Source organism: Maylandia zebra, linkage group LG4 (assembly GCF_041146795.1).
Source record: "Maylandia zebra isolate NMK-2024a linkage group LG4, Mzebra_GT3a, whole genome shotgun sequence".
Classification (NCBI taxonomy): domain Eukaryota; kingdom Metazoa; phylum Chordata; class Actinopteri; order Cichliformes; family Cichlidae; genus Maylandia; species Maylandia zebra.
In genome coordinates this window covers 26,479,050-26,506,179 of record NC_135170.1, presented here as the reverse complement: position 1 = coordinate 26,506,179, position 27,130 = coordinate 26,479,050, and the positions used below count along the sequence as shown (strand labels likewise).

Genomic DNA, 27,130 nt, shown 5'->3' with positions numbered 1-27,130 from the left:
AATTTGTATTCCTCAACATTTTTTTTTTTAAATTGCATAATTTTTCACTCCCATTTGGACAAAAAAACAGGGGAGAGAAACAAAAAACACTTTGTGAAAGACTACATTAAAAAATTACATAAAATATGGGAGGAGGACAACCTATAAGCAACCGTTACTCCACAAAGGGCTGGCTGCAGATGTGGTTTTGTATTTTGGGCTTCACAGAGTTTCCTGTACACAAGGGCGTTAAATTTCCTCTCTAGTTTTTTTTTCTGCCTGTGAAACTTTTAGTCGGTCATCATAAGTAGAATCTGCATCGAGCTGACGTTCATTTAACCCAGGTCCTGAAGCTGGATAGTCTCTGGATGCTCCTGAAACACTGCTCCATTCACCTCATTCCTTCTGCATGCTGTCCAAGCATGCTGCCTGTCAGGATGCTGAGCATTCTCATCCTCCTCTTTTCACTGTGCAGTGAGTAATAATGATGCTCTGCAAGAACTCTGTGTGTATGGGAAAAACTATTTCATTGAATTGTTAGGAATAAAAATTAGGTTTTTAACTTTTAGTGTCTTGATGGTGTGATCAGTTTTGATACTGGAATGTTATTAGTGATGGTAACTGCAAAAGCTAAAACTAATAATAAGATCATGTTTCATGAAATACTCCCCTTTTAAGTTTTCATGACTCTATGTGGACTTGTGAAAAACATATTTCTTTTTGGTTACATGGTTCAGTAGCTTTCAAAACAAACCTTAGCAGTAGTGACTTGTAGTAATTATTTTAAACTATCGTTTTGTTGTGTGTTGTTTCGACCATTGTACGGTCTGACGGTCAGGATTTACATAGAATTTGGACCCAGGTGCAGATTTTGAGAAGGTTTAAACAAACTGAAAACTAACTTTTATTTCGACCCGAGGCAGTAAATTCACAAGACTGACAGAAAACAGACTCCAACAAACCACACAGGCGGATAAACAGTAGAACAGGATGAATAACTGAGGGGAGACAAAGGCTATAAATACATATAAGGTCATTGGAACAATGGGAAACACTAGGGAAAGACAAGCTAGCTAATCACAGGAGACAAGACAAGGGAAGTAAAACAAAACACAGTGAATGCCAGATGAGGGACTAACAAAATAAAACAGGAAGTAAGCAAATACGGGAACATCGTGGGAACAGAAAAGCTGACTTGACAAAGAGAACAAAGGAATGTAGGGAAATAACCACTGCAAATGAACTAAAACTAGAATAGAATAATCTAAATGAGAAGAATAGAGACCAAACTAATCAGAAAATATATGGTAATAATATAATAAACAAAACTAAATGTTAAACTAAAATGTTTAAGTAGAAAATCCAGAGTCATGTGTGGACGTCCACGCCTGAAAGGATGATCAATTAATAGTGCATTTCATTAGTACAGCCTGGCTGCTACATACCCTCTGAAACCCTATAGGAGCAGTGAGGATGCACTTTGTTTTTCAACATTAATGCGCAGAATCCTGTGGGAATTTTCATTTTCACAGGATTGCATTTATTTATAATGTTTGAGTTTATTAGAATAACTGTTTTTAAATAACAGACAGCATTTGAATACATTTATAAATAAAGACAAATCAGCTTTTTAGCAGCTTTAATCAGTTAGCACCTGTTCTGCCTTAATAACAACTACACAGCAACTGGTAGGCTCATTTGGGTCCCCATGTTGCTCTCTTTTTGGGTGTGTCTTTTTCTTGAATGTGCAGTTGGGCCCATAATTTGTTGAACAAAGACATAGTTTTGCCTCTGAACAGTCAAGATATGACAAAAATGCAGACTTTCAGCTTCAGTTCAAGGGGGTATACAGTCTATAGGGCTATAGAGCTAATAAAAGTCCAATAAAAACATTATTCTTGTCTATTCATAGATGCTGACAGCATATGCACAACAGAGTTGAAGACAGATCCACCTGAGATTATTGCAGAATATGGAGGAATTCCTGTAATTGTAAACTGTACCACCAGACTGGGCGATCATTACGGACTATACTGGAGAGTCGGGAATGAAAGCTCTGACACTGAAGATGAAGAAATGTTTATCTCCCACTTAGTGCCAGTGTCAGACTGGAATGTGACGGCCGAGTGCAAAATGAAGTTTAATGAGTCTTATGAATGCAGCAAGGAACTCAAAGTTATTTTATTCAGTAAGTTTAATTTGAATTGAATACAGTACAATGCTAAGAAAATAAATAAATGTTGACATTAACTAACTTTGCTTAATTTTGTTTGCCAGATAATCCAGAAGTTTTTCATTCTGTACAGCTTGTGAATGTGATAGGAGAAGAAACACAGTACAGACTGCAGTGCGATATAATCAATGTTGCTCCTGTTCAGTATGTCACTGTTAGCTGGTACAAAAACAGTGAAAAAATCCAGACAGAATCTTTCAATGACACAACAACCAAAACTCCAGTAAATGAGTCCTCTATTCTGAGAGTCAACATCAGCAGAGAAGAAAATGTAGTAGAGTTCAGATGTGAAGCTCAGCTGGACTTTGGACCACACAGACCAAAACTTCCTGCCATTTCTAAAACACACAGAGTTTCAGCCCACTGTGAGTAAATATCCTGCTGTTTACACATGAACAGAAGTTTATTTTTATTTTTTTTAAAGATTAAACACAAGTTCCCTTCTGTTCAGCTTTCAATTGTGTAAATGTGAGAACTGATAAAAAACTGTTTATCGTTTCAGACGCTCCGGAGCTAAAGACACAAAATAGTGCTGATGACACTTATGCACTTGAGGGCACTAACATCACATTGAGCTGTGAAGCTGTTGGAAACCCTCTTCTTGTGTATAACTGGATTTGTGATGGGAAAAACATGTTGGAGAACACAACCAGTCTCAGTTTACCTCAAGTACATGGCAATAAAACCTGCGCATGCACAGCTACCAATTATCTGGGAAACATAACTAAGACAATCCATCTTCATGTTGAACCAAGAGGTATATATTCTTACTTCACATCTAAAATTGTGGATGATTTAGATGAAACTGCTGACTTATGTCTTATTTTACACCAAATCATCTCTAACTCTGAATATATTTGCTTGTGAATGGCAGGTTGCCCACTAACACTGACACCTTCTGAAACTGTTGTGAAATTTGGAGATCCAGTTGCAATCAACTGCAGCACATCAGCCAGATATGTTGAAGGAATGGGCTGGGAGGCTCCATTTGGAGGTACAGGATTTGAGCGTCCTCCTGTTGTCACTTGGAGGGTTGAAAAACTAGAAGAGTGGACTCCAAGTCCTTCCTGCTATGCTACTTTGGTTGATGGATCACAGTGTACTGTGAGTCCAGTCATCACTGTTTACAGTAAGTACATGAGACCACAATGTCCACAATGCTTTATTGTGTTATAAACTATATGAATTGAAATTTGTAATATGATATAGCAATGATTTCGCTTATTTATTTACAGAAACTCCAGATTCTGTGTCAGTGTCTGACATGGGTCATGGTTCAATGGTGGAGGGCAGAGAGTATGATCTGAAATGTGACATCATCAATGTTGCTCCTGTTCAGTATGTCACTGTTAGCTGGTACAAAAACAGTGAAAAAATCCAGACAGAATCTTTCAATGACACAACAACCAAAACTCCAGTAAATGAGTCCTCTATTCTGAGAGTCAACATCAGCAGAGAAGAAAATGTAGTGGAGTTCAGATGTGAAGCTCAGCTGGACTTTGGACCACACAGACCAAAACTTCCTGCCATTTCTAAAACACACAGAGTTTCAGCCCACTGTGAGTAAATATCCTGCTGTTTACACATGAACAGAAGTTTATTTTTATTTTTTTTAAAGATTAAACACAAGTTCCCTTCTGTTCAGCTTTCAATTGTGTAAATGTGAGAACTGATAAAAAACTGTTTATCATTTCAGACGCTCCGGAGCTAAAGACACAAAATAGTGCTGATGACACTTATGCACTTGAGGGCACTAACATCACATTGAGCTGTGAAGCTGTTGGAAACCCTCTTCCTGTGTATAACTGGATTTGTGATGGGAAAAACATGTTGGAGAACACAACCAGTCTCAGTTTACCTCGAGTACATGGCAATAAAACCTGCGCATGCACAGCTACCAATTATCTGGGAAACATAACTAAGACAATCCATCTTCATGTTGAACCAAGAGGTATATATTCTTACTTCACATCTAAAATTGTGGATGATTTAGATGAAACTGCTGACTTATGTCTTATTTTACACCAAATCATCTCTAACTCTGAATATATTTGCTTGTGAATGGCAGGTTGCCCACTAACACTGACACCTTCTGAAACTGTTGTGAAATTTGGAGATCCAGTTTCAATCAACTGCAGCACATCAGCCAGATATGTTGAAGGAATGGGCTGGGAGGCTCCATTTGGAGGTACAGGATTTGAGCGTCCTCCTGTTGTCACTTGGAGGGTTGAAAAACTAGAAGAGTGGACTCCAAGTCCTTCCTGCTATGCTACTTTGGTTGATGGATCCCAGTGTGCTGTGAGTCCAGTCATCACTGTTTACAGTAAGTACATGTGTACAACTTTGTTAGTGTATTATAAACAGCATGAACTGACAGTTTTTATATAATAAAACAATGATTTCTCTTCCTGAAAGTGCCACTGTAAATGCTCAGATATGATGGTGGAGGCTGCATGGAAGTGATTCTAAGTTGTCCATAGGAGTGAAAGATTATCTCTTTTTATGTGACATATTGGTGACCAGCCCAGTGTGGACTCTAGCGCTTCCCTAATGACAGCTGCCCTTGGTTTATCCCCATAGAAGACTCTCAATTGAAAAGGAGAAGAAAATGGATGGATGGATGAATGGATTTTTAAAATTGATTTTTCTTTGCTCTGTTCACAGAAACACCAAACATTGTGTCAATATATCCACTGAATCAAAGTCAAATGATGGAGGAACAAGTACACATAGTGCCTTACAATAAAGAAACAAGAACACAATATTGGTTACGGTGTGACATCATAAATGTTGCTCCTGTTCAACATCTGACTGTGAGATGGTACAAAAATAATAAAACCATCCAGACAGAGTCTTTCAATGACACAACAACTAAAACACTGGTAAATGAGTCCTCGATTCTGAGAATCGACATCAGCAGAGAAGAAAAAGCCACTGAGTTCAGATGTGAAGCTGAGCTGGACTTTGGACCACATGGACTAAAACTTCCTGCCATTTCTCAAACACACAGAGTTTCAGCCCACTGTGAGTAAAAATGTTGAGGTTAACACACAAACAGAAGATTATTTAATTGTATTTTTTAGGCTAGATTAAACAAAAGTTCTATTCATTACAGCTTTCTATTATGTAAATGTGAAAATGATAAGAAAAACTGTCTCTTCAGATGCTCCTGAGATCAACACAAGTTGTACTGTTGACATCTCACCACTTGAGGGCACTAACATCACATTGAGCTGTGAAGCTGTTGGAAACCCTCCTCCTGTGTATAACTGGACTTGTGATGGGGAGAATATGTTGGAGAACACAAACAGTCTCAATATTACTCGAGTCGATCGCAACAAAACCTGCACCTGCACAGCTACCAATTATCTGGGAAACATAACTAAGACAATCAATGTTCATATCACACCAAGAGGTACACATCTTTTATTATTATTTAGTTGTTATTTATTTCTTAAATTTATTTTTATTTGATCTCTAATGTTGTGGGTGTTATTCTTTTGTTGTGGGTCTTATTTTTGATTTGATAACAAATCATGTCTAACTGAAGGTATTGTGAATGGCAGGTTGTCCTCTAACTCTGGCACCGTCTGAAATGGTTGTGAGATTTGGAGATCCAGTTTCAATCAAATGCAGCACATCAGCCACAGATGTTGCTGAAATGGCCTGGGTGACTCCTGCTGGAGACAAAGAATTTAAACCTGGTTCTGATGTCACTTGGATGGTTAAAAACCTGAAATGGTGGACTCCAAGTCCTTTCTGCAGCATCACTCTAAATGACAATTTTCAGTGTTCTGTGAGCCCAGTCATCATTGTTTATAGTAAGTACATCTGTCAAAACTGCATTATTGTACTAGAAATTAAGATGAAACAGGCTATGATGTAAAATACTTTTATTTATTTATTTTTGTATAACAAAGGCATAATTTCAGTTTGCTGACACTGCAACTTTGAAGACGATGTTGTCGAGTAACCTGCTGTAACTCTGATCCAAATGTTGTACTTTCATGTAGAACTGTGAAGAAGACTCTGTTAGTGGCAAGAAAAACCCAACCTTTTAATATCAATGCATTTATGCATTCATTGGTCTCATATTGATGCTAACAAGCGCATCCATTTGTCATATGTTGTAAATGTATTTTTTACTTTGCTTCATTTGCAGAAACCCCAGAGACCGTGTCAATCTCTGAAATGAATCATGGTCTGATGTTGAAGCACAAAGAGGACAAGCAGTACACCAAGACACAATACAAACTGCAGTGTGACATCATCAATGTTGCTCCTGTTCAGTATCTCACTATTACTTGGTATAAAAACAATAAAATCATCAAGACAGAATCTTTCAGTGACACAACCAAAACACCAGTAAATGAGTCCTCTATTCTGAGAGTCAACATCAGCAAAGAAGAAAAAGTCGTTGAGCTCAGATGTGAGGCCAAGCTGGACTTTGGACCACGTGGACCAAAACTTCCCGCTATTTCTCAAACACACAATGTTTCAGCCCACTGTGAGTAAACATCCTGCTGTTTACACAAAAACAGAATATTTCTTGGATTTTTTCATTTCTAAACTGAATTTAACAATGTGAAAATGAGGCATACAACATGTAATTATTTAAACGAATAACAAACATCTTTTTGTCTCTTCAGATGCTCCAGAGGTAAACACAAAAGATAGTAATCATGACTATCTACTTGAAGGTTCTAATATCACCTTGAGTTGTGAAGCTGAAGGAAACCCTCCTTCTGTCTATAACTGGACTTGTGATGGGGAGAATATGTTGGCGAACACAAACAGTCTCAATATAACTCGAGTAAATCGCACTAAAACCTGCACCTGCACAGCTGCCAATTATCTGGGAAGCGTAACCAAGACGATCAATGTTCATGTTGAACCAAGAGGTACACGTCTTTGTTTATTTCAAGCCTAATATTGCTGTGGGACATTTAGAGGACACTGATGACTAAAGAGAAGTGTTAGCTGATGTTTAAATTGATCAATGTATTTTAGGAAGTTTTGAGAAGTAAACTTTGGTTTTATTTTTTTTATCTTACAGGTAAAACCAATAAAATCACTTTTGCAGTCATTTGGGCTTTGCCATTTGTAGCAGCCATCATCATCTCCATCTTCATTGTGTTCTACTGTTGCAATCAGTGGAAAAAACATGGACATTATAGTTTTGTTTCTGACAAAGATATCCCTTTGACACAAACTAATGGAAACAAATAAGATATCTGCTGCTTTCTGTAAATCGAAGCAAAAACTTAATTTAATGTGCTACCTAATTATTTTTCTTTCATTAAAAAAGAAGTTCTACACCCATTTCATACACTTGTATAAAAAACTCCAAGCTTCACATTCCTGGAAATGTGGGCCCACCCACTTCAACAATGGATCCATGCTGATGGGCTTTTAAAAAAAGTTTTATTTTCTATTATTTCTATTACTTTTCTATTAATTAAATAAATATTTAAAAAAAAAATTATGTCATGTGTTTTCCTTTCTTAAAAAACAAGTAATCAAAAGATAAATAAAAAAAATAATAAATATCACAAGCAAAGTCTGACTACAGAGGCAGTTTCACATTGACCAATAGCTGTTAAATCTGAAATCGCATGTAAGGGTTCAGAGATTTCTCAGGCAGCAGATAATAAAACTTAGAAACTTAACACATCATGTAAGGAAATTTGAGTTTAATATTTTTTTTGTTATAACAATGGTTTTTTTTGCAATAAATCTTACACTGTTGGAAAAAAACATACATAGAGACAAGAGCCCGGCACAGCTTCCTTATCCTGGTCACCAGCTTTTCACACACTGCCAGTCAGTGGTTGTGCTGCTCACTCTGGCACAAACAGGATGTCCAAGCTGATCTCCAAATGTTCATTGAGATTGAGGTCAGGACTGCAGACAGACAAAATGAGCTTCCTCTGTACACAGGCTGGGGTCAGTCTTAGAGATAGGATGAGAAGAGGTATTCTCAGCCTAACTGGCAACCATGGCAGACCCTGGGAGAGACCCAGACCCCCGTGGAGAGATTATATATCTCATCTGGCCAGTTCCCAAGAGGGGAACTACTGTACTGCGTGAGGAAGTTAAGTGTCAGAGGCATGTGATGGTGATTAGTATTTTATGCAGGATTCTTCATAATCTATGATACTCACAATCTGTATCTGTTATCTGTAAAGTCAGCACAATACGTGTGTGTAAATGAGAAGGACACATGCGTAACAATGAAGCTGCAAGGAGTAAAGATAGTGAAGGTAGATGTGTTTAAATACCTGGTAATGTGGGGTCAATCACCCAAAGCAATGGACATTGTACAAGTAAGATTAATAAGAGAGTGCAGTCAGGGGTTCCTTGTGCCAGAAGAATAGCAGCAACGGTGAAAGTTGAAGGTTTGCAAGATGATAGTGAGACCTGTGTCTCATGTGTGATGTTTGAAGATGGTGGCACTAACAAAAAGACAGGAAGTGGATCTGGATGTAGCAGAGTTGAGGGTGTTAAGTTTTTTATTGGGAGTGGTCATTATGGACATACTTAAGAGTCCATCCGTCCGTCCTCTTCCACTTATCTGCGGCCGGGGCCAGCAGCCCAAGCAGAGAAGCCCAGACCTCTCTCTCCCCAGCCACCTCCTCCAGCTTGTCCAGGGAACACCAAGGTGTTCCCAGGCCAGCCGAGAGATATAATTTCTCCAGCGTGTCCTGGGTCTGCCCCAGGGCCCCCTCCCAGTAGGACAATGCTGGAACACCTCACCCAGGAGGCGCCCAGGAGGCATCCTTGTCAGATGCAAAAAAACACCTCAACTGGCTCCATTCGATGGGAAAGAATGGACTCTTAAGTATGTCCATAATGAGCCCCTCCCGGATTGCTAAGCTTCTCACCCTATGCGGGGATGCGATCACAACCATTAGTAGCATGTAATGTAATTCCCATCATGGGAGATTTTCCACTGGAGCAGTCTCGTGATGACATCCTATGCTCAGCCTTTGACCAAGTGATTGAAATTGATGCTTACGTGGTGTGCCCTGAAGCCATGCGGACCTACCTGTGTTTTGTATTTTTAAAAGATAGGCTGTATCGAGTGAGTTGTGACACTTGCACGGAGGAGACACACACCCACTTGTTGGTGGCTCACTATAACCCCATGGCAGGGCAGGGCATAGGGGGTTTGACAAGAGCGAATTATGACCCAATTTTTTTGGCCAGGCATCCGAGAGGATGTGCGCTGCTGGTGCGCATCCTTTCTGGAATGCCAACTTATTAACCAGCCAACCATACCAAAAGCACCTTTGTGCCCCCTACCATTAATGTAGGTCCTCTTTGAACTTATTGACTGGGTTGTTGGAGTGGCTGAATTTATTCCCTTTGAACTGCTGTTCAGCAGGAAGCTGCGTGGGGTGCTCGACCTGATTAAGGAAAGCTGCGAGGAAGGTCCAAGCCCCTCAAAGAATGAAATTCAATCCGTGCTGGACCTGAGAGTAAAAATCCACACACTGGGGAGGTTGATTTGGGAGAATTTGCTCCAGGCTTAGCAATGTCAGCATTGCCTGTATAACAGAGAGGCCACACTCAGGCAATTTTCACCCGGAGACAAAGTTCTTGTATTACTCCCTTCTTCTAGCTCAAAATTACTCACCAAGTGGCCAACACTCTTCAAGCCAAGGATCATCAAAGATTGCAATCTGCCTCAGAGTGCAGAATTGGATGAGGTGCTTGTTTCTGCACAGCATGATCCTGACGAGGGTGTATGGGACTGTGAAGTGTCTGCCGTCCTTCTGCTGCTTAACTTGTTACCTCCAATATCTAAGGGAAGAAAGTCTTCAAAGATTAGCACATCTAATGCTGCTGACCACCTGATGAAATTCATGAAGGTGGGAGGAAGCGTGGAGGTTTTTCTCAAGGAAACCGGCCCCACTCAGCCCTTCCTCCTGTGTCTTCTACACTTTCATCCAGACCACGATGTATGGCATTGATGTTGGCAGTGTGAAGGAGAATCCTTGGATCAGGGAAATCAGAGCAAGAATTCTTTACAGTACAGTTTGAATACATCCACTATTCAGCACTTTGACTGGAAAAGTTCATCTGTTACATTTGTAAGATACTCCACACAAGTTACTCAGTGGTATTTAGACATTTGAATTACCAGCATGGTTTGTACCCAGGAACGTTTTTGCATTTGACCTGCGGAGAGCCTGAATGTTCATTTATCATTTGCATGTAGTCTGCTTACAAGCAGCACTTCCCAAACAGACGGAGACTGTGTTGATTTGGATATCACCAGCAATTTTGATTTTGAGCCCGTACCTAATGATGGAGCCTCCGGCTTCATTAAATATAACACAGGAAAAGAGAGAGCGAGAGAGCTCATTAACTAAAACACCACACACCTGTCCCACCAACCTCTCTGGCACTGCCCCTTGAACTCACTGCACCACCCCTTCCCTGCAGCTGAGCCAGGGAGCACACCTTCGTCACACTCACCATTTCCAACACCAGGCCAAAGAGAGAAGAACTTCACATCTTTACGTTCACCGTTCACCAAGTAAAAATTGGGAGTAAATGACAGCTTTATAGTAAGAGAGTGAGCAGTGATGGTATGGAACTAATAAAGAAATGAAACTCAAACTTTAATAAACTGCATGCAATAGAAGTGAACAACTGATGCATTTATTTATTTAGATAAATGCTAACTGACCTCTATAATTTATGTAGAGGAAGGCAATATTGCTTCTACTACATAATCTATTCATTAGACATTGCTTACTTTAGAACTAAATATAACAGCTTCTATGTGGAACCTGACAGTGACTGGTAACAGCTACAGTCGGGTTAATATCATAGCAATCCAAGGGGACTCCCTCTCCTGGCACAATGTCTCACCAGTTTGGATTCCACTTCCACTGATCCCATCTGATTGCTGTCTGCTGTATGTTGACTTTTTCCCATTAATGTGGTTATTTAAATTATCATAAATGAGCCTGGTAGTATCAAATATGTGCCCAATCCAATATGAATGATGTGTGGTATCGGAGTGGACACTACTTAACCAACCTGAAGAGAGTTTCCATGGTGATCAAACTCACATAACAAGGTTAAATTATGGACATATGCAAAGGTAAGACATGATGTAGATGATTTTCACATGTGTAGAGAGAATAAAACAAACTTAATCTGTGTCTGTGTGTTTAATAAAAACATTATTTTCAACTTAACCCAGTCTGTGAACTGTTTGTGTACCAGAACTCCAAAAAAAAAAAAGAACAGAAATCAAAACCCAAACAATAAACACATTTCTTAAATTTCAAAACCTAAGAAAATCATGTACAGGATCATAACAAACTCATACACTATTGAGGTACTTAAGTGGAGTTTCAACTTATGTAAATAGTCTAAATATGAAACATGAATCATGATTTGCATCTCCAAAGCGTGAAATGGACACGGTGGACTGAGATGTCATTAAACATTTTGCTGTGATACTGGGTTGTGGTAGGACATGCCTAGAAGGGCCAGGAGGCATCCTGATTTAATGCCTGAACCACGCCAACTGGCTCTTTCAATTTGGAGAAGAAGTAGCAGCTCTATTCTGAGCCCCTACCAAATGCCCAAATGCCCAAATTCCTTGTGTCATTTTCACTATGTCCTTTGCTACAAGTGAAAAACCTGGGTGTTATTTTTGACTCTGAGCTTGGTTTTATCCCACATGTTAAACATGTAACCAAAATTGGATTTTATCATCTAAAAAATATAGCCAGAGTCCGCCCTATTCTCTCTCGGGCCAACACGGAGATGCTGATGCATGCTTTTATTACCAGTCGCATTGATTACTGTAATGCCCTGCTCTCTGGTCTTCCTAAGAAGAATATTTAAACTTTACAACTCTTGCAAAACTCGGCAGCTCGTGTGCTGACGAAGACCAGAGGGCGGGCCCACATTACACCGGTTTTAGAATCGCTGCACTGGCTCCCCGTGTGTTTCAGGATCGATTTTAAAGTTCTTTTATTGGTTTTTAAATGTCTTAATGGTCTTGGGCCTTCTTATCTCTCAGATCTGCTTTTACCATACGAACCCTCGCGGACCCTGAGGTCCTCTGGTACTGGCCTTTTGATTGTCCCTAAAGTCAGGACACATACTCACGGAGAGGCAGCTTTTCAGTGGTATGGTCCTCGTCTGTGGAACAGCCTGCCGGAGGAGCTCAGGGCCGCAGAGAACGTACATGTTTTTAAGAACAGGCTCAAGACCCACCTTTTTAATTTAGCTTTTACTTAGCGTTTATTTATTTTATGCTTATTTATTCTATCCTGTTATTCTATTATTAATTTAGGATTTACCTAATATTTCTTGATTTTATTCTTATTCATTTTTTAATCTTCTTACTCTATTTATATTTATATTTATATTTATATTGTATCCTGTTCTTATTTATTTTATCATTTTACCCTGTATACATCGTATTGCGTCATATCTCCAGTGTTTCCTCGGAGGGCGCTCTCTGCACCGGGGCTGTTATTGACCGTGGCTGCTGGGTCTCTGGGGTCCTCTCAGCCTGGTTGGGGGGCTCCTTTGCCTCCCTCCGGCTGTGTGCCCAGCCCGGAGGCTGCGGTCTGTGACCGGCTCCCGGTGCAGACGGCTCTCTGTTATAATGTTTCCTCACTTGGCTCATGCGAGCCCAGCCCAATTTTTACTCTTTAAGTGTGCGCGTGTGTGTATGTGTGTGTGGGTGGGGGTGGGGGGATATATGTGTATTGAGAGTGTGGGGAGTGAGTTGGAGGGTGGGGTGGGCTGCTTTTAACTATGTAAAGCACTTTGTGCTACATTTTTTCTGTATGAAAAGTGCTTTATAAATAAAGATTGATTGATTGATTGATCTCCAAGGGAGAGGCCAGCCCCCTTTTGGAGGATTTAACCTTTGCCACTTGGATCCATGGTCTCATTTTCTGAGTCACTACCTAGAACTTGTACTGACCAGTACATCTTTGCCTTCACACTCCACGCTCTGTGTTCAACACAACAGAGTAGTACAAAATCAGCATCAACACAGATACTGTACCAATCTGTTTGCTCTTGAGATCTTGAGACTCTTAAGCGTCTCCACTTGTGGCAGCAACTTGTTTCCAGCTGAGAGCCAGGGCATCAGACTTGGAGGTAATTTAGATCCCAGTCACTTCAAACTTGGCTGCAAACTGCGCCAGTGCAAACTGCAGGTCATTGCTCAATAAAAGCCAACAACCCTAGCTTTTAAAATCAAATTATATCATATCTGCCACTGAAGTCAAGTTGGACAACAAGTTATGGATTATTGATAACATGGCAACTATACAGTTATAACAGCTGCAACTGAAACTTGATATGGTTGGGGTCTATAAAGTTTTGGACAATCAAACATTTAAACTCAATTAAAATGTAACTGAAGTGCAGATTTTCAGCTTTATTAAAGGGGTTTAACAAAAATAATTGTGATTTTATGATAGGGAAATTGAAACTGTATCTGTGTAGTTTCTCAGTAATCCGGGTCATAGTCTTTAGAGCTAAAGAACATGATGATTAAACTTCCTAGAGTTTAAAGAACTCCAGTCGCCTTCTTTTTAAGATTCTAACACTACTGAAAAAGAGCAAGGAGTCCTTGAGAAGCTTTAGAATAAAGAGAATGAGATGTTTACCACCACCATCTGTGGTGTATGTGATTACACACATCTACACTCATGCTTAGTTGCAGAATGCTCCACTAACCTATCAAATCAACATTACAAGTGGTTTTTAGTAGTGTCATGATGTATATCTGCACAAAGCAAAATCACAGGATTGTTTTCCAGTATCTGTGTTGTAGATGGCATGGGGATTGGAGGCAGATATGAGAATGCAAGGCAGGGCTTTTTGCTAGGCTAGTGAAAACAGCAACACAAACCCCTGGTGCCAAGCATTTTCCTCTTCTTAACACTAAATGTCTTGCCTGGAGCTACAAATTGCTAAACACAACCATACTCATATGCTCACGAATGCTGTGTATTGTGACTAAAACAAATCATGAATTTGTTTTGGGGTTTTTTTTTTAACACAAAAAAGAACTTTATATGCTGTACTATTACAAACCTTCTTAGAATTGAGGTGTTTACCTTTGCAGCCTTTTATAAAATAGTGAATGAGCCCACAGATTGGTGAACTTGTGTGTCAGTGAAGCTTGTTGTACAACATGGTTTGAATGCTCAATTAGGGTAGAATGCATGCACACTGAGACATACTATCTTTTTGCTGTTTGCAGATAAAAAAGTATCAGCAAAATGTGCTAGCCTGTCACATCATTTCTTTCACTTTGATAGCCTGATAACTGTCATTCCCCTTAAATGATGTGGCCTCCTTTAATTTCCAACATATTATCTATTGTGATTTTCTTCCCGGTGAGTTATGATGTGTTTTCAAACTGTTTCTTTAATCTTTTGAGCAGTGTATCTATTTCCTGTCAAATTTATTTAACTGCTCAGATAAACAGCAGAGGCTGGTAGCATTAATGACTCCCTGGTTTCGATCCTATCTGTCTGAGAAAAACAGCTAGCAGCATTATCACTGAACAAAAGACTTTATGTTTTTATAATACTTGCCTTTTGAGCTTGCAGTTAAGAACAGGATATGAACAATAGAACACAAAAGTGTGGATAATTTCTGTGTTGCACCACTTCCTCCAGTGTCTTCTTTTCTTTTTTTCACCACTTCCTCAAATGTCTAAAGAGAAAGAGAGCACATGGTGTGGTTGCAAGAGCATGCCTGTCATGACAGACCATTAAGGCTGATCTCTTTGCATACGTTTTTACTTTTTCAGATTCCTATGCCCATCTTACCACCGTGGTTTTACACTCAGATTTTCAATTGCTTATTTAAACAAAACTGAGAAGTTGTTTATGAGACTTTCCCTAGTGGTAAGGGAACTTTATAAAATGCCTTTCATGTTTTTATTTAATACTACTGAATTTCAAAATGCTATATGTTGACATATTATAAAACTGTATTTGCATGTTGCTTTTTGTACATCCTCCCTTAATGCATATTTTCCCTTCACTCAAGGGCATAGCAGGACTGACCGCAGAGTACTAGCTGATGCATGTGGGTCTGGTGTGAGCAGAGTCGAGCTCAGGGAGGGTGGAAAGTCATCTAGAGGAGACAAGATGGGTCAAAAATGGGAGCAGTATAGGTGACCTTTTGCCCTTTGAAAGCCAGGAATTAACACTTACAATAAATAACTAAATAAATAATAATAACTAATTAAAATAACTAATAATAACTAAAGAAATAAATAATACAATAAATAACTCTGTCATATACACTATTAAACACTATTATTAGACACTATTAAAGCCACTACCATGATGGCGTTCAAAGGAGGATCCTGCTCCCTCAAACAAGTTTCCATGATGACCAAACCAGCATAAAAAGGGTTATATTCTGAACATGTGCAAACAGAAAAAGATGATGTGGATGATTCTCACATAAGTGTAGAGAGAATGAAACAAACTTTCTGTGTCTGTGTTTATTAAAAACATAAAAACTATGACATGTACATCGACTGTGAATAACTGGGTGATCACTAAAATGGATTAGGTTGACAAATCTGCCTTCTGTGGTGCATTTTTGTGCTAGAATTTGTATTTCTCTGTAAACTCACATAATTTCTCTCTTCTTTGTAGAAATTAGACACTTTGTAAAAGAACAGTGAATAATGGCACAAAACATAGGGGGAGGGGCATCACTAAGCTACCGTTACTTCACAAAGCGCTGGCTCTGGATGTGGTTTAGTATTTTGGGTTTCACAGTGTTTCCTGTACACAAGAGCATTGAATTTCCTCTATGTTTTCTTTCTGCATGTGATACTGCCAGCCTGTCAGGCGGACATCATATCTCCTGCATCGAACTGATATTCATCTAACCTGGGTCCTTAAGCTGGACATCGTCTGGACGATCCTGAAACACTGCTCACTTCCTTCCATCTCATTATTCCTCCTGCATGCTGTTCAAGCATGCTATCTGTGAGGATGCTAAGCTTCTTCATACTCATCTTTTCACTATGTGGTGAGTAATAAAGATGTTCTTTAAGTACAAAGGGATTTTCCTTAACTCTGTATCTATCTGAAAAATTGATTATTTTATTGAGTTGACAGGAGTAAAACCTTTTAGTTAACTTTGAGTTTCTTTTTGGCCTAACTTTCGGTATCTTGGTGGTAAATGGTAAAACTAATAATTTCTATATGTTTTTTTTTAAATAAAATACTCCCATTTTAATGAGGTACTAATGGAATTCGAAGGACTATCAATGTAACCTCTGACTTTTAAAAGAATAAATGAAAACCCATTTTAAGTGGGAGAGGTGAACGTTACTTCTGGTACAAAGTTCCGTTTTCATCAAACTGAGAGAGCGTGGGCCATATTGAACTTTACAGTCTGATGAAAAATAAAGCTTTCACAGGACTCTTTGCAGTCTTGTGAAAGACTAATTATACCCCGTCATTCAGTAGCTTTTAAAAAACCTTTAGCAGCAATGACTTGCAGTAACCACTTTCTTTACAATGTTATCAGTTTCTCACATAGTTGTGGGAAATTTTTTTTTGTGTGTGTGTAGGTGGTCAGAGATGTTATGATTAAGCTGCGACCACGCCACCTAGTGGAATTTCACCCCTAGGAAATATACAGAGTGTTTTCAAACATCCTAACCAAAACACTGGTTTGAAAGTGCACTACTAAAGCACACTGTAAAAAAATATTCCGTAGAAAAACAGAAAATGTCCTGGTAATTTTCTGCCAGTACATTTTCTGTTTTTTTACGGAGGTTTGACGGACCTTTCTGTAAATGATAAAACGGAAAATTCTGTAGATTTACAGTATACTCTCTGTACCATTTACGGACATTTCCTTCAGCTATAAAACAGAAAATTCCGTTTATTCACAGTATATTTTCTGTATCATTAACTGATATTTTCCGTTAATAGAAAAATTGAAATTTCTGTTTATATTACTATTTCCAAGCACTTCTTTTCACTGTAACTCATTAAATATAGTTCTTTATATCCTTAAACGTACATTTCTATGCAATTACAACCTAGTACACCATGTACTCAAAAATTCATAAATTAAAACTTAAATTAATTTGTGCTTCGTACACAACAACATTGGTACAATTAATGTTAAATATTCTTTTATTCTCCTTAACTCAAACACTATACTAAAATATAATGACAGCATCCATCTTGTCATAAAACTACTAAACAGCTGATACATGAACAAAATAACTCACAAGCTTTCAAATTTGAGCATTTTTATTTCCTTGAAATCAGGTTGCCCTCATGTAAATGTGTTTATTTACATTCATTCAAGTGGCTACCAAGTGTTTTCTTCAAACAGGACACCTGACAAACAAAAAATGTCATATTTAACGACATGTTCACATTTAATAATATCCAGAGTACCTTTGAGTTAGAATCACTGCCTTGTGGTAGTTTTGCCTCAGCCAAATGGTTAAGGTGTGGTTTACATCCATCTCTGTCCACTTATGATACAGTATACACATGTAGTCAGTTATAGCCAAACACCTTTGATTACTGAATTGCATTCACTTCATTAATGAAGTGAATGCAATTCACATTTGTGTGAACATTTGTCTGAGATTAACTCTTTGGGCTCTTTACCTTACAATATAACATACTTGAGTCAAAATTTGTTGACTGTTTAAGTGGTGCCACATGAATACAACTGAACAGATCTAAAGAAGATGTTCCTGAACTTTGGGTTTATTCGAACAGGACTGATGGATAACCACAGGACTTTTCCCCATATGATAACTACAACACATAATAAATTAAGACAGATTACTGTCCCAAACTTAAAGATAAAAGTGTATTTACGGGACTTGTTTTGTCAGTGAGGAGCAAAGTATAATTAGAAGTGCTTGTTCTGATGAAAAGTTAAACTGTAAACAGCAGCATAGTGAATAAGGATCTGTGTCCACGAATCCTCAGCAGTGACAACACTTAAACATCATAGTTCAAAATCCTTAATGCACACCTTTTTCTCCACGGTGTTCAAATTCTCTAAGCTGGTTAAGTAGAGGAAAAAGTCTGACATATTTCATGACCATTAAATGTTAGACAAGGCTCTGAAAACGAGGTTACAGTTACAAACAAAAACCTCTGCTTGTGCGCACAGACCCTAAATCACAACAAATAAGACAATAGTAAGACAAATTACTACAAAGTCTTGTTACCGCTCTTCATATAACAGTGTGACAAAGTCCTGAATGCAGCCTGCATGTTAGTACATCAAGGTCCATCTGAGCTTTAAGTAAAATACACTCAGCTTTTCCTTGGATTTTAAGAGTTGCTCAGTTCATACAGGAACTGCAGCAGTCGGAGTTAACGTGTCGCTGTGTTGCTCCTCCGTGTCAGCCATTGAGACTAGTCGCAATTTATTCTGAGGAAAAAAAGAGAAACAACAAGACATTTTTAAAAAGTTTGTATTTTTATAATTTTTTTTTACCTAGAGCATAAACAACATAAACAAAAAAAGGATTAGGGCTGTGCGATATGACGATATATATCAGATTACGATATAAAAATGTCTATCGTTTCATATTATACACTATTCTTTGTTTTGTGGTGTTGCAAAATAAACTGTTTATGGCAATATTTTTTTCATGGTTTTGATGGTCACTGTAGTTGCTATATTATTTCTTAAAGTTCTCTCCTTCTCTTATACTTAAAATAACCACACTATGGACGGACAAGTGACTGTTTTTACGCGTACTTTCGTTACCAACAATGAGGATAAAACCATCGTGTGGCTCCGCCGTCCGCTTGTTTATTTTCCACATAAACCTTTCACAATAAAGCTCAAGTTTCTGTTGAGACTTTTCAAACTAAACTGAAATGATATACATTATTCTCAAACATAAAATTTCAGAATATGCATCAAACAAATGACCTCAAATAAAAACATCAAGTAACTATAAATGGCGCTTACAGTTACCACGCAGATGAAGGCACAGAGAATACCAGCATGGCCAGCAAGGATGAGGCAGAACCAGAAGGACCAGTCAAAAGAAATCAAGGACCTTATTGTTAAATGAGGGGCTACCTCTGTAGCATGGACATGGTTTGGTTATGAAAAGTCTGACACGCCCCAGAAAACTGTACTATGCAAATTATGCCACAAACTGGTCCCCACCACCACTCGAACACGACAAACCTCTTTAACCACCTACACAAGAATCACATGAAAGAGTTTCGAGAGTTTACGAATGAAAAGCAAAAAAGAGTCGTCAGGTGCTCAAAATAATCCTTAGACTCAAACGTTAGAACAGGCTTTTCCTTGCAGCACGCCGTGTAATAAATACTCAGAAAGAAAATGGCGGCCATTTAAACTCATGTCTAAAAATGTATAGTTTCATGCATCGGTCAAAACACTCGACTCCAGGTACACGACGCCCAACTGAAAACATTTCACATAAGTCGAGTTGCCCGAGAATCACAGAATTTACAGAAAATGCACTATTTTGTGATATATATCGTTATCAGGAGAAATACGTCTTATATTGGGATATGAGATTTTGGTCATATCACGCAGCCCTACAAAGGATTATAATTCACGTAGAGTTGCATACACATAACACCATTCTGTTGCAACAAAAGCAGTTTATAATTAAAGTAACATACATACCTTGAAAAACTAAATCAACCACAACATTAAACTCACCTTGTGTTTGTAGAGAAGGTGATCAGGGTTTTTCTTCATTTCCTGAGACCAGCTGCTCTGGATCATCACCAGCTTGTATCTTCATCTTTTTTTTCCACTCGGGGAAGTCTTTCCTTTTCTTGGCCATTGCTCTGCACTGGAAAACCAAAGTGTGTGATCAAAGGTGAAATAAGGGATATCTTTCCACTGCAGGACTTAAAGTGCTTCAAGTAGTGATAGCTGTTGATCCATTTCTCAAATAATCTGTAAGGATCTGGATTTTTAAGAAAGATACAAATATCTCTGCTTATATTTGGCTAAAAGCTTGATATAGACAAGGCATATAGAGCCCCTGCACACCAGCACTGCGCTTACATTATAGTTCAACCTTTGGAATACAAGCGCGCTGATCCACACAGGTATGCACACGGGTGTTCACTGCTCGTAGACCCAAATTACACCTTTCTTGGCTGCTACTTCGAAGCACATCTGTCCTGCGTGCTGCACAACAACATTGAATATTTAGTATTTACTGCTGTTTACACTTAGCTAGATTAATGCGATGGTGTTGTGTTTAGTATGTTGCTTTGTTTTTTTTCTGCTTGTTTTCTATTCTTCTCTCAACAGGTGATCCAGGAGATTTTTTTTTCTCTCCCCCTTTCTCACTGTCCCTCTCCCCTTCTGTTTTTCCTTTCCTTCCTCTTTCTTTCTCCCTTTCCTATCCCTCACTCATGTCTGTCCCGTCTGTAACATCTGAAAATAAAATATAATAAATAATAAAAACAAAGATCGACCAAATGGACCAATACGGCAATGCCACGATGATCCATTTGGCAAAGTAAATCCATTGGGTATCCTTGTTGGTCTTCAGACAACAATTCTGATGGCTAAAGAACCAAATGGGACAGGCAAAAAAAACAACAAAAAAAAAACAACAAAAAAAAACATTATAGTTCAATCAAGAAATAGTTATTATTGATTTATTATTGAATTTTTTTAGTAATAATTTTTAGTATTTAATCACATTAGCACAGTGGGGTGACAAAAATATTCCACATACAAGAAATGCTGCTCAGCATTTCATAAATTACATTTTCAACAAATGTTGGAGTAAAAACACAGTTACAGGGAAAATGTGTCTGTCTGTAAATATTAACTAAACATTTCTATGTGCTACAAAATAGACATACTGTAATTGTAAATGTGCTGAGGTGAAACTATACTTTCAATAATTTTACCACTACAGTCTGTTAACCACCGAAATAATCTATGCTGGTCAGCTAGCTAAAAGTCTTTACTTTAGCAGCCCAAATCAGAGGCTAACATTAGCATTTGCTAGCGTCAGCCAGGAAGGTCTGAGGCTTAAACTAGGGTTAGTGTAACTTTGCCTGAAACCCTTTAAAGTGTACAGTAGAGCCAACTGTAAAACACAGGTATTGATACAGTACTTATTAGAGTCCTAGAATAATTTCTAGAACCATGAAGTTCTCACTTTCCCAGTTATCCACATCGCTGACTTTCGCTAATTAGCTAGTTAGCAGTCACAGCTGTGTAACACCCAGAGAGACACAGACAGCTAACTATAATATTTATGAAAACTGGTTCAGCCACTGAAGGGCAAAACTGGTGGTATCACAGTAAAAATTATTTTAACATTAACTAAAATAAAGCTTAAGTCATGTTAAACCTAAATAACAATTATTTTAAAAAATGAGTCAGCAAAATATTCCTGACTTGTCTGGAGACAGCCGAAACCAGTTAACAAATAAATTAACAATTCTTTCTAAATAAAAACACGGAGTCTTTTGAAAAACATTATTTTAATAAAACGAAACATGAGTTTTAATACTTACCACAGAAATTTGAAGGCAGTTTCTCCAACTTCAGAATCCAAAATCCAGATGAAGCCTGAAAGAAGCCTAATGGCTGCTCTTGCGCTTACTTTTCCCTCCTTTTCAGGTTCTTTTTCCCACAATGCATTGCAGTAGTTGAGAAATACAGAAAAATACCTGTAAATGACTAATACGGAAAATTCCTTCACGTTTATACAGTAGATTGTACTGTATTTTTACGGATTTTTTTTTACAGTGCAGATTTCTTCCAATATTAAAATACCTTTAATACATTTGTTAAAAACAAATTATAATTCCAGTCTGGTTCACAATATAAACTGATCTTAAACATCTAACATGCTGAGTGAGGCTTTGTAGAGTCTGACGTGCAGCTCTTTTTTTATTGGACTTTATCTGAGCATTGTACAGTCTGACTTTGGGTTGAATTTGCTTGATGATCAGTTAAACATCCTCATGGATTTGATTAGCAGCATGTGGATGCCTCTTCAAACCTCATAAACCCTCTTAAAACTTGTGAAAGCAGTAGGGGGTATACTTATTTAGTACTATATTTATTTATAGTGTTTAAATAACAGACAACATATAAATGCACTTTAATTTCAAAATGAATTGTATTAGTTTTAATGAGTATTTAGCACAGTTTCTTTCCAAAGATATATATTTATTTTTGCATCTTATTGTGAACGCTCTGTGTTTTGACTGATGAAGGTGTCTCTTAGATGTAGACGTTAATAATGTGCCAACATCCTAGAGGGTCCTTGAAATGTTAAACGTTGTTTTCTGTCTTTTAGGACTTTTGGTATTCTATCTTTTTAAGAATTATTACACATGACTAGGACACTTAACTAAATTTTTAATATCTCTGATTTACTTTGCTTTGTCATTGTAATATTGGCCTTCTTTACTTGCACTGAGATCTCACTGGCCCTCACTTGGTCAATGTTTCAAGGATTTCTGAACCTCTGAACATGAGGGATATGCTTAAAAACAGTTGAGGCAAATGAGTGGCTGCATTTTAATATCCTGCATTTTACCATATATTACTGATTCTTTTTGATTTTGTTTTGTACTGTTTATTATTAATACTTAGTGTGAAAAAATGTGAAGCAGGACAAATAAAACCTAATAAGCACATCAATCTTGTCTATTTACAGATGCTGACAGCATATGCCCACCAGAGCACAACCCTCTTACTCTGAGTCCACCTGAGATCATAGAAGAATATGGAGGAAATCCTGTCACTGTAAACTGCACCACAGCACTGGCTGAACATAAAGGGATGTACTTTACAGTTGGAAATGAAACCTCTCGCATCATAGAAAAACAAATGTCTATCTCCCAGTCAGTGTCACTGTCAGATTGGAATGTGACGATCAAGTGCAAAGTAAAACTAAATGAGTTTAATGAATGCAGCAAGGACCTTCAAGTTATTACATTCAGTAAGTTTAATTTGAAATGAATACAGAGCAATGCTAAGAAAACTAAAAGCAACGATCATGAGTAACTAACTGTTATCTAACTTTGTTTGGCAGAGAATCCAGAAGTTGTTCATTCTGTACAGCTTGTGAATGTGATAGGAGAAGAAACACAGTACAGACTGCAGTGTGACATCATCAATGTTGCTCCTGTTCAGTATGTCAATGTTAGCTGGTACAAAAACAGTGAAAAAATCCAGACAGAATCTTTCAATGACACAACAACCAAAACTCCAGTAAATGAGTCCTCTATTCTGAGAGTCAACATCAGCAGAGAAGAAAATGTAGTGGAGTTCAGATGTGAAGCTCAGCTGGACTTTAGACCACACAGACCAAAACTTCCTGCCATTTCTAAAACACACAGAGTTTCAGCCCACTGTGAGTAAATATCCTGCTGTTTACACATGAACAGAAGTTTATTTTTATTTTTTTAAAAGATTAAACACAAGTTCCCTTCTGTTCAGCTTTCAATTGTGTAAATGTGAGAACTGATAAAAAACTGTTTATCATTTCAGACGCTCCGGAGCTAAAGACACAAAATAGTGCTGATGACACTTATGCACTTGAGGGCACTGATATCATCTTGAGCTGTGAAGCTGTTGGAAACCCTCTTCCTGTGTATAACTGGATTTGTGATGGGAAAAACATGTTGGAGAACACAACCAGTCTCAGTTTACCTCGAGTACATGGCAATAAAACCTGCGCATGCACAGCTACCAATTATCTGGGAAACATAACTAAGACAATCCATCTTCATGTTGAACCAAGAGGTATATATTCTTACTTCACATCTAAAATTGTGGATGATTTAGATGAAACTGCTGACTTATGTCTTATTTTACACCAAATCATCTCTAACTCTGAATATATTTGCTTGTGAATGGCAGGTTGCCCACTAACACTGACACCTTCTGAAACTGTTGTGAAATTTGGAGATCCAGTTTCAATCAACTGCAGCACATCAGTCACAGATGTTGAAGGAATGGGCTGGGAGGCTCCATTTGGAGGTACAGGATTTGAGCGTCCTCCTGTTGTCACTTGGAGGGTTGAAAAACTAGAAGAGTGGACTCCAAGTCCTTTTTGCTATGTTACTCTGGTTAATGGATCACAGCGTACTGTGAGTCCAGTCATCACTGTTTACAGTAAGTACATGTGACCACAATGTCCACAATGCTTTATTGTGTTATAAACTATATGAATTGAAATTTTTAATATGATATAGCAATGATTTAGCTTATTTATTTACAGAAACTCCAGATTCTGTGTCAGTGTCTGACATGGGTCATGGTTCAATGGTGGAGGGCAGAGAGTATGATCTGAAATGTGATGTCATTAATGTGGCTCCTGTGCAGAATCTCACAGTGACGTGGTACAGAGGCAATGAAACTGTGAAAACAGATACATTTAATGACTCCACTATGACTCCAGTAAACGCATCTTCTACCCTGAGAATCTCCACTCCGAGAGATTACAATGGATTAACTTTTAGATGTGAGGCTGAGCTGCACCTCGGACCCAAAGGACCAAAGTTCCCCCCTAATGTAACCTCACCACCTTACACTGCTGTTGTTCTTTGTAAGATTCCCACCAACTTACTTCATGTTTCTGATCTAAGACACAGCTCTGTGATCTATGAAATATAAATTAATCTATGTTGATATTCCTTCCTAGATAAACCATTCATGGAATCTTGTCCAGACCACGTCACTGTTGTTGAAAATGCTGCCTTCAGCAAGAGCATTTTATCCTGTCAAGCTGATGGGAACCCTCCTCCCACTGTTCAGTGGTTCTATGAGGGGAAAATCCTTAATTCATCTAAGCCACTGACCAGGACTGACTCAGGAAAGTACACGGCTATAGTTGAAAACAGTCGTGGCAGAAGCAACACCTCAGTTCATATCACAGTGGAATGTGAGTGCATCAGACCTGGGTCATTTTATATTTTAGCCGAATAATGATAAAACACACTAAAGTACTGACAAGATAATATTTTGTTTTCAATTATTTACTCTGAAAATTAATTTGTATAATTTTTACAGACAGTCCTTCTTTCACCTGCAAAGAGCACTATGAGATCACAGTGAATGATAAACATCAAAGTATCTGTGAACCAGTAGGATTACCTACACCCACCCTCACCTGGCTTAAAGATGGCAAACAGATGGTTTCCCCACAGCTCTGGAAAAAGAACGATAGTGGAAAATACTTGCTTAAGGCACACAACACGCATGGAACAGCTGAACACACACTGTATCTTGAAATTTTGTGTAAGTTTTAAGTTTTTAATTTTTCAGAATGATATAGTCTTTTTATGATTTTTCAACAGTGAAAATAAGTAATTTGAGATGATAACATATTTTGAAGGATATTATTTCTGTTTCAAAATTTGGTATTTTTTCCAGATGCCCCTGAATTCAAAGAAGGAAATGAAAGCAAGGAGGTACTGCAGGGTGAGAATGTTACTTTAAGCTGTAGTGCTGACAGTAACCCACCCTCAAACATCACCTGGATCTACACAGCTGCAGTGAATTCAAACATGACCACTGAGGGGCACCAGAAGACTGTCACTATCACTAGAGCCACGTCTACCAATGCTGGTTATTACATTTGTGTTGCAGAGAATAAAGTTGGGAGAAATACACGATTCATCACACTGATGATAACAGGTATGATTATTGACTCAGTGCAGAAGAGCTATGGGAATGTAGAAAGTGAAAGATTACTGATGTTCAATTTCAACAATGCATGGGATTGAGAAATTAAATGAATCTTATGTTTTGAATTTTGTTTCTCTTACAGGTAAAAGCAGTCAAATCCCATTTCCAATCATTTGGGTGTCGCTCACTCTATTGATCATCATTCTGATTCTTCTTGTGGTCTGTTGTCGCATTTGCCAAAAAAAACGTGGACATTACAGTTTTTTTCCTGTCAAAGTGTCAAATGTCTCAAATATCCCTTTGACTAGTGTACAAGCCAATGGAAAAGCTAAGGATTTTTAACGAATCCTGTTCTGTATATCAAATGTTGCCCCCTGGCCTGGTGGGTTTCAGGTAGGGAGGTGATCCAAAATCCTGCAACTGTTTATTAAAATACAGAAGAATGGATCATAAGCTTGTTTACAGCTTTAATCACAGGATTTATTCTACTTCCTTAAACAAAGAGAGACAAACTCAATCTCTTTCTATGATGACCAGCATCTCTTTGAAAGGTATGGAACGACAGATGTTAATACATTGCCAAAAACACATTAAAATTTAAAGTCCAATTAATTTATTGTCACAAATACAATTTGTGTTTCTTTAGCATAGCTAATGCACTTGAAGCACACTTTGCCTGCTAGCAAAAGGTCTGTTGGCCTATGACGATATAGAAGTGACAATCTCACTTTAAGAACAGTACTTCCACATTTCTCATTTTCCAGAGTTATATTTCACAACAGTCTTATTATTATTTCTGCTTTGTTACATACAAGCCATTTTAAGGACTATTAACCAAACCTGTACATTAAAATGTTTATTCAGAAACACTTGTTGTGTACTCTATTTGGAATAAAATCTTATTTTTATATTTTGCTGTCTTTTTCTTTCTCCTCACAAGGCAGCTTCTTTTCAGTCTTGAAATATGAGTTGTGTACCTTGTTCAGCCGTCACTGTATTTAAACAAAATATCCTATTTTCATGCATCAGAACTTAATTATGGATCTTTAATGATTTGATTCAAAAAGGTGGGTGTCGCCCAGTATTAGTCAGAGTGTAAAGTGATGGTTTCCTTAGGTTTTATTTTCAGTTAATTAAATAAATACTTAAATAAACAAGATGAGGATATGTGTTTTCTTTTTCCTTTTAAAGGCCTTTAACAAGTCATTACAGGTGAATTGT

At 38.0% G+C, this 27,130-nt stretch overlaps 1 protein-coding gene and 1 long non-coding RNA gene across 4 annotated transcripts; one reads left to right on the top strand and one right to left on the bottom strand.

The window, feature by feature from the left end:
• Positions 1 to 10: 10 nt before the first annotated feature.
• LOC101488022 (intercellular adhesion molecule 5) lies at positions 11 to 26,817 on the top strand. Of its 3 annotated transcripts, XM_076883294.1 has the most exons (16): positions 11 to 453; positions 1,892 to 2,167; positions 2,257 to 2,577; positions 2,715 to 2,969; positions 3,087 to 3,341; positions 3,448 to 3,771; positions 3,909 to 4,163; positions 4,281 to 4,535; positions 4,877 to 5,236; positions 23,768 to 24,022; positions 24,140 to 24,394; positions 24,501 to 24,827; positions 24,924 to 25,163; positions 25,292 to 25,519; positions 25,655 to 25,918; positions 26,052 to 26,817. In XM_076883294.1, exons 1-16 carry the CDS (start codon positions 348 to 350, stop codon positions 26,249 to 26,251), a joined length of 4,176 nt encoding a protein of 1,391 aa, XP_076739409.1. In that variant the 5' UTR covers positions 11 to 347; the 3' UTR covers positions 26,252 to 26,817. The 3 variants fall into 3 exon arrangements, with proteins under 3 accessions (XP_076739409.1, XP_014263580.3, XP_076739410.1); XM_014408094.4 differs by lacking the exons at positions 23,768 to 24,022; positions 24,140 to 24,394; positions 24,501 to 24,827; ... (2 more) ...; positions 25,655 to 25,918; positions 26,052 to 26,817 and adding exons at positions 5,376 to 5,627; positions 5,779 to 6,033; positions 6,375 to 6,719; positions 6,862 to 7,113; positions 7,269 to 7,616; XM_076883295.1 differs by lacking the exons at positions 4,877 to 5,236; positions 23,768 to 24,022; positions 24,140 to 24,394.
• On the bottom strand, positions 17,497 to 21,999 carry LOC106674812 (uncharacterized). Its single transcript, XR_001341645.3, has 3 exons — positions 21,778 to 21,999; positions 19,946 to 20,081; positions 17,497 to 18,664 (listed from the first exon to the last, which is right to left on the bottom strand). It is a non-coding gene; the product is annotated as an uncharacterized LOC106674812 (long non-coding RNA).
• Positions 26,818 to 27,130: the final 313 nt, after the last annotated feature.

What these genes read in the sequence shown, in the direction of transcription:
- LOC101488022 (XM_076883294.1), top strand. Translation starts at nt 348, where the DNA reads ATGCTCCTGAAACACTGCTCCATTCACCTCATTCCTTCTGCATGCTGT. An exon ending in ACACAGAGTTTCAGCCCACT is followed by an intron (nt 5,237 to 23,767) that starts GTGAGTAAAAAT and finishes TTATCATTTCAG; the next exon opens with ACGCTCCGGAGCTAAAGACA. An exon ending in ACTGTATCTTGAAATTTTGT is followed by an intron (nt 25,520 to 25,654) that starts GTAAGTTTTAAG and finishes TATTTTTTCCAG; the next exon opens with ATGCCCCTGAATTCAAAGAA.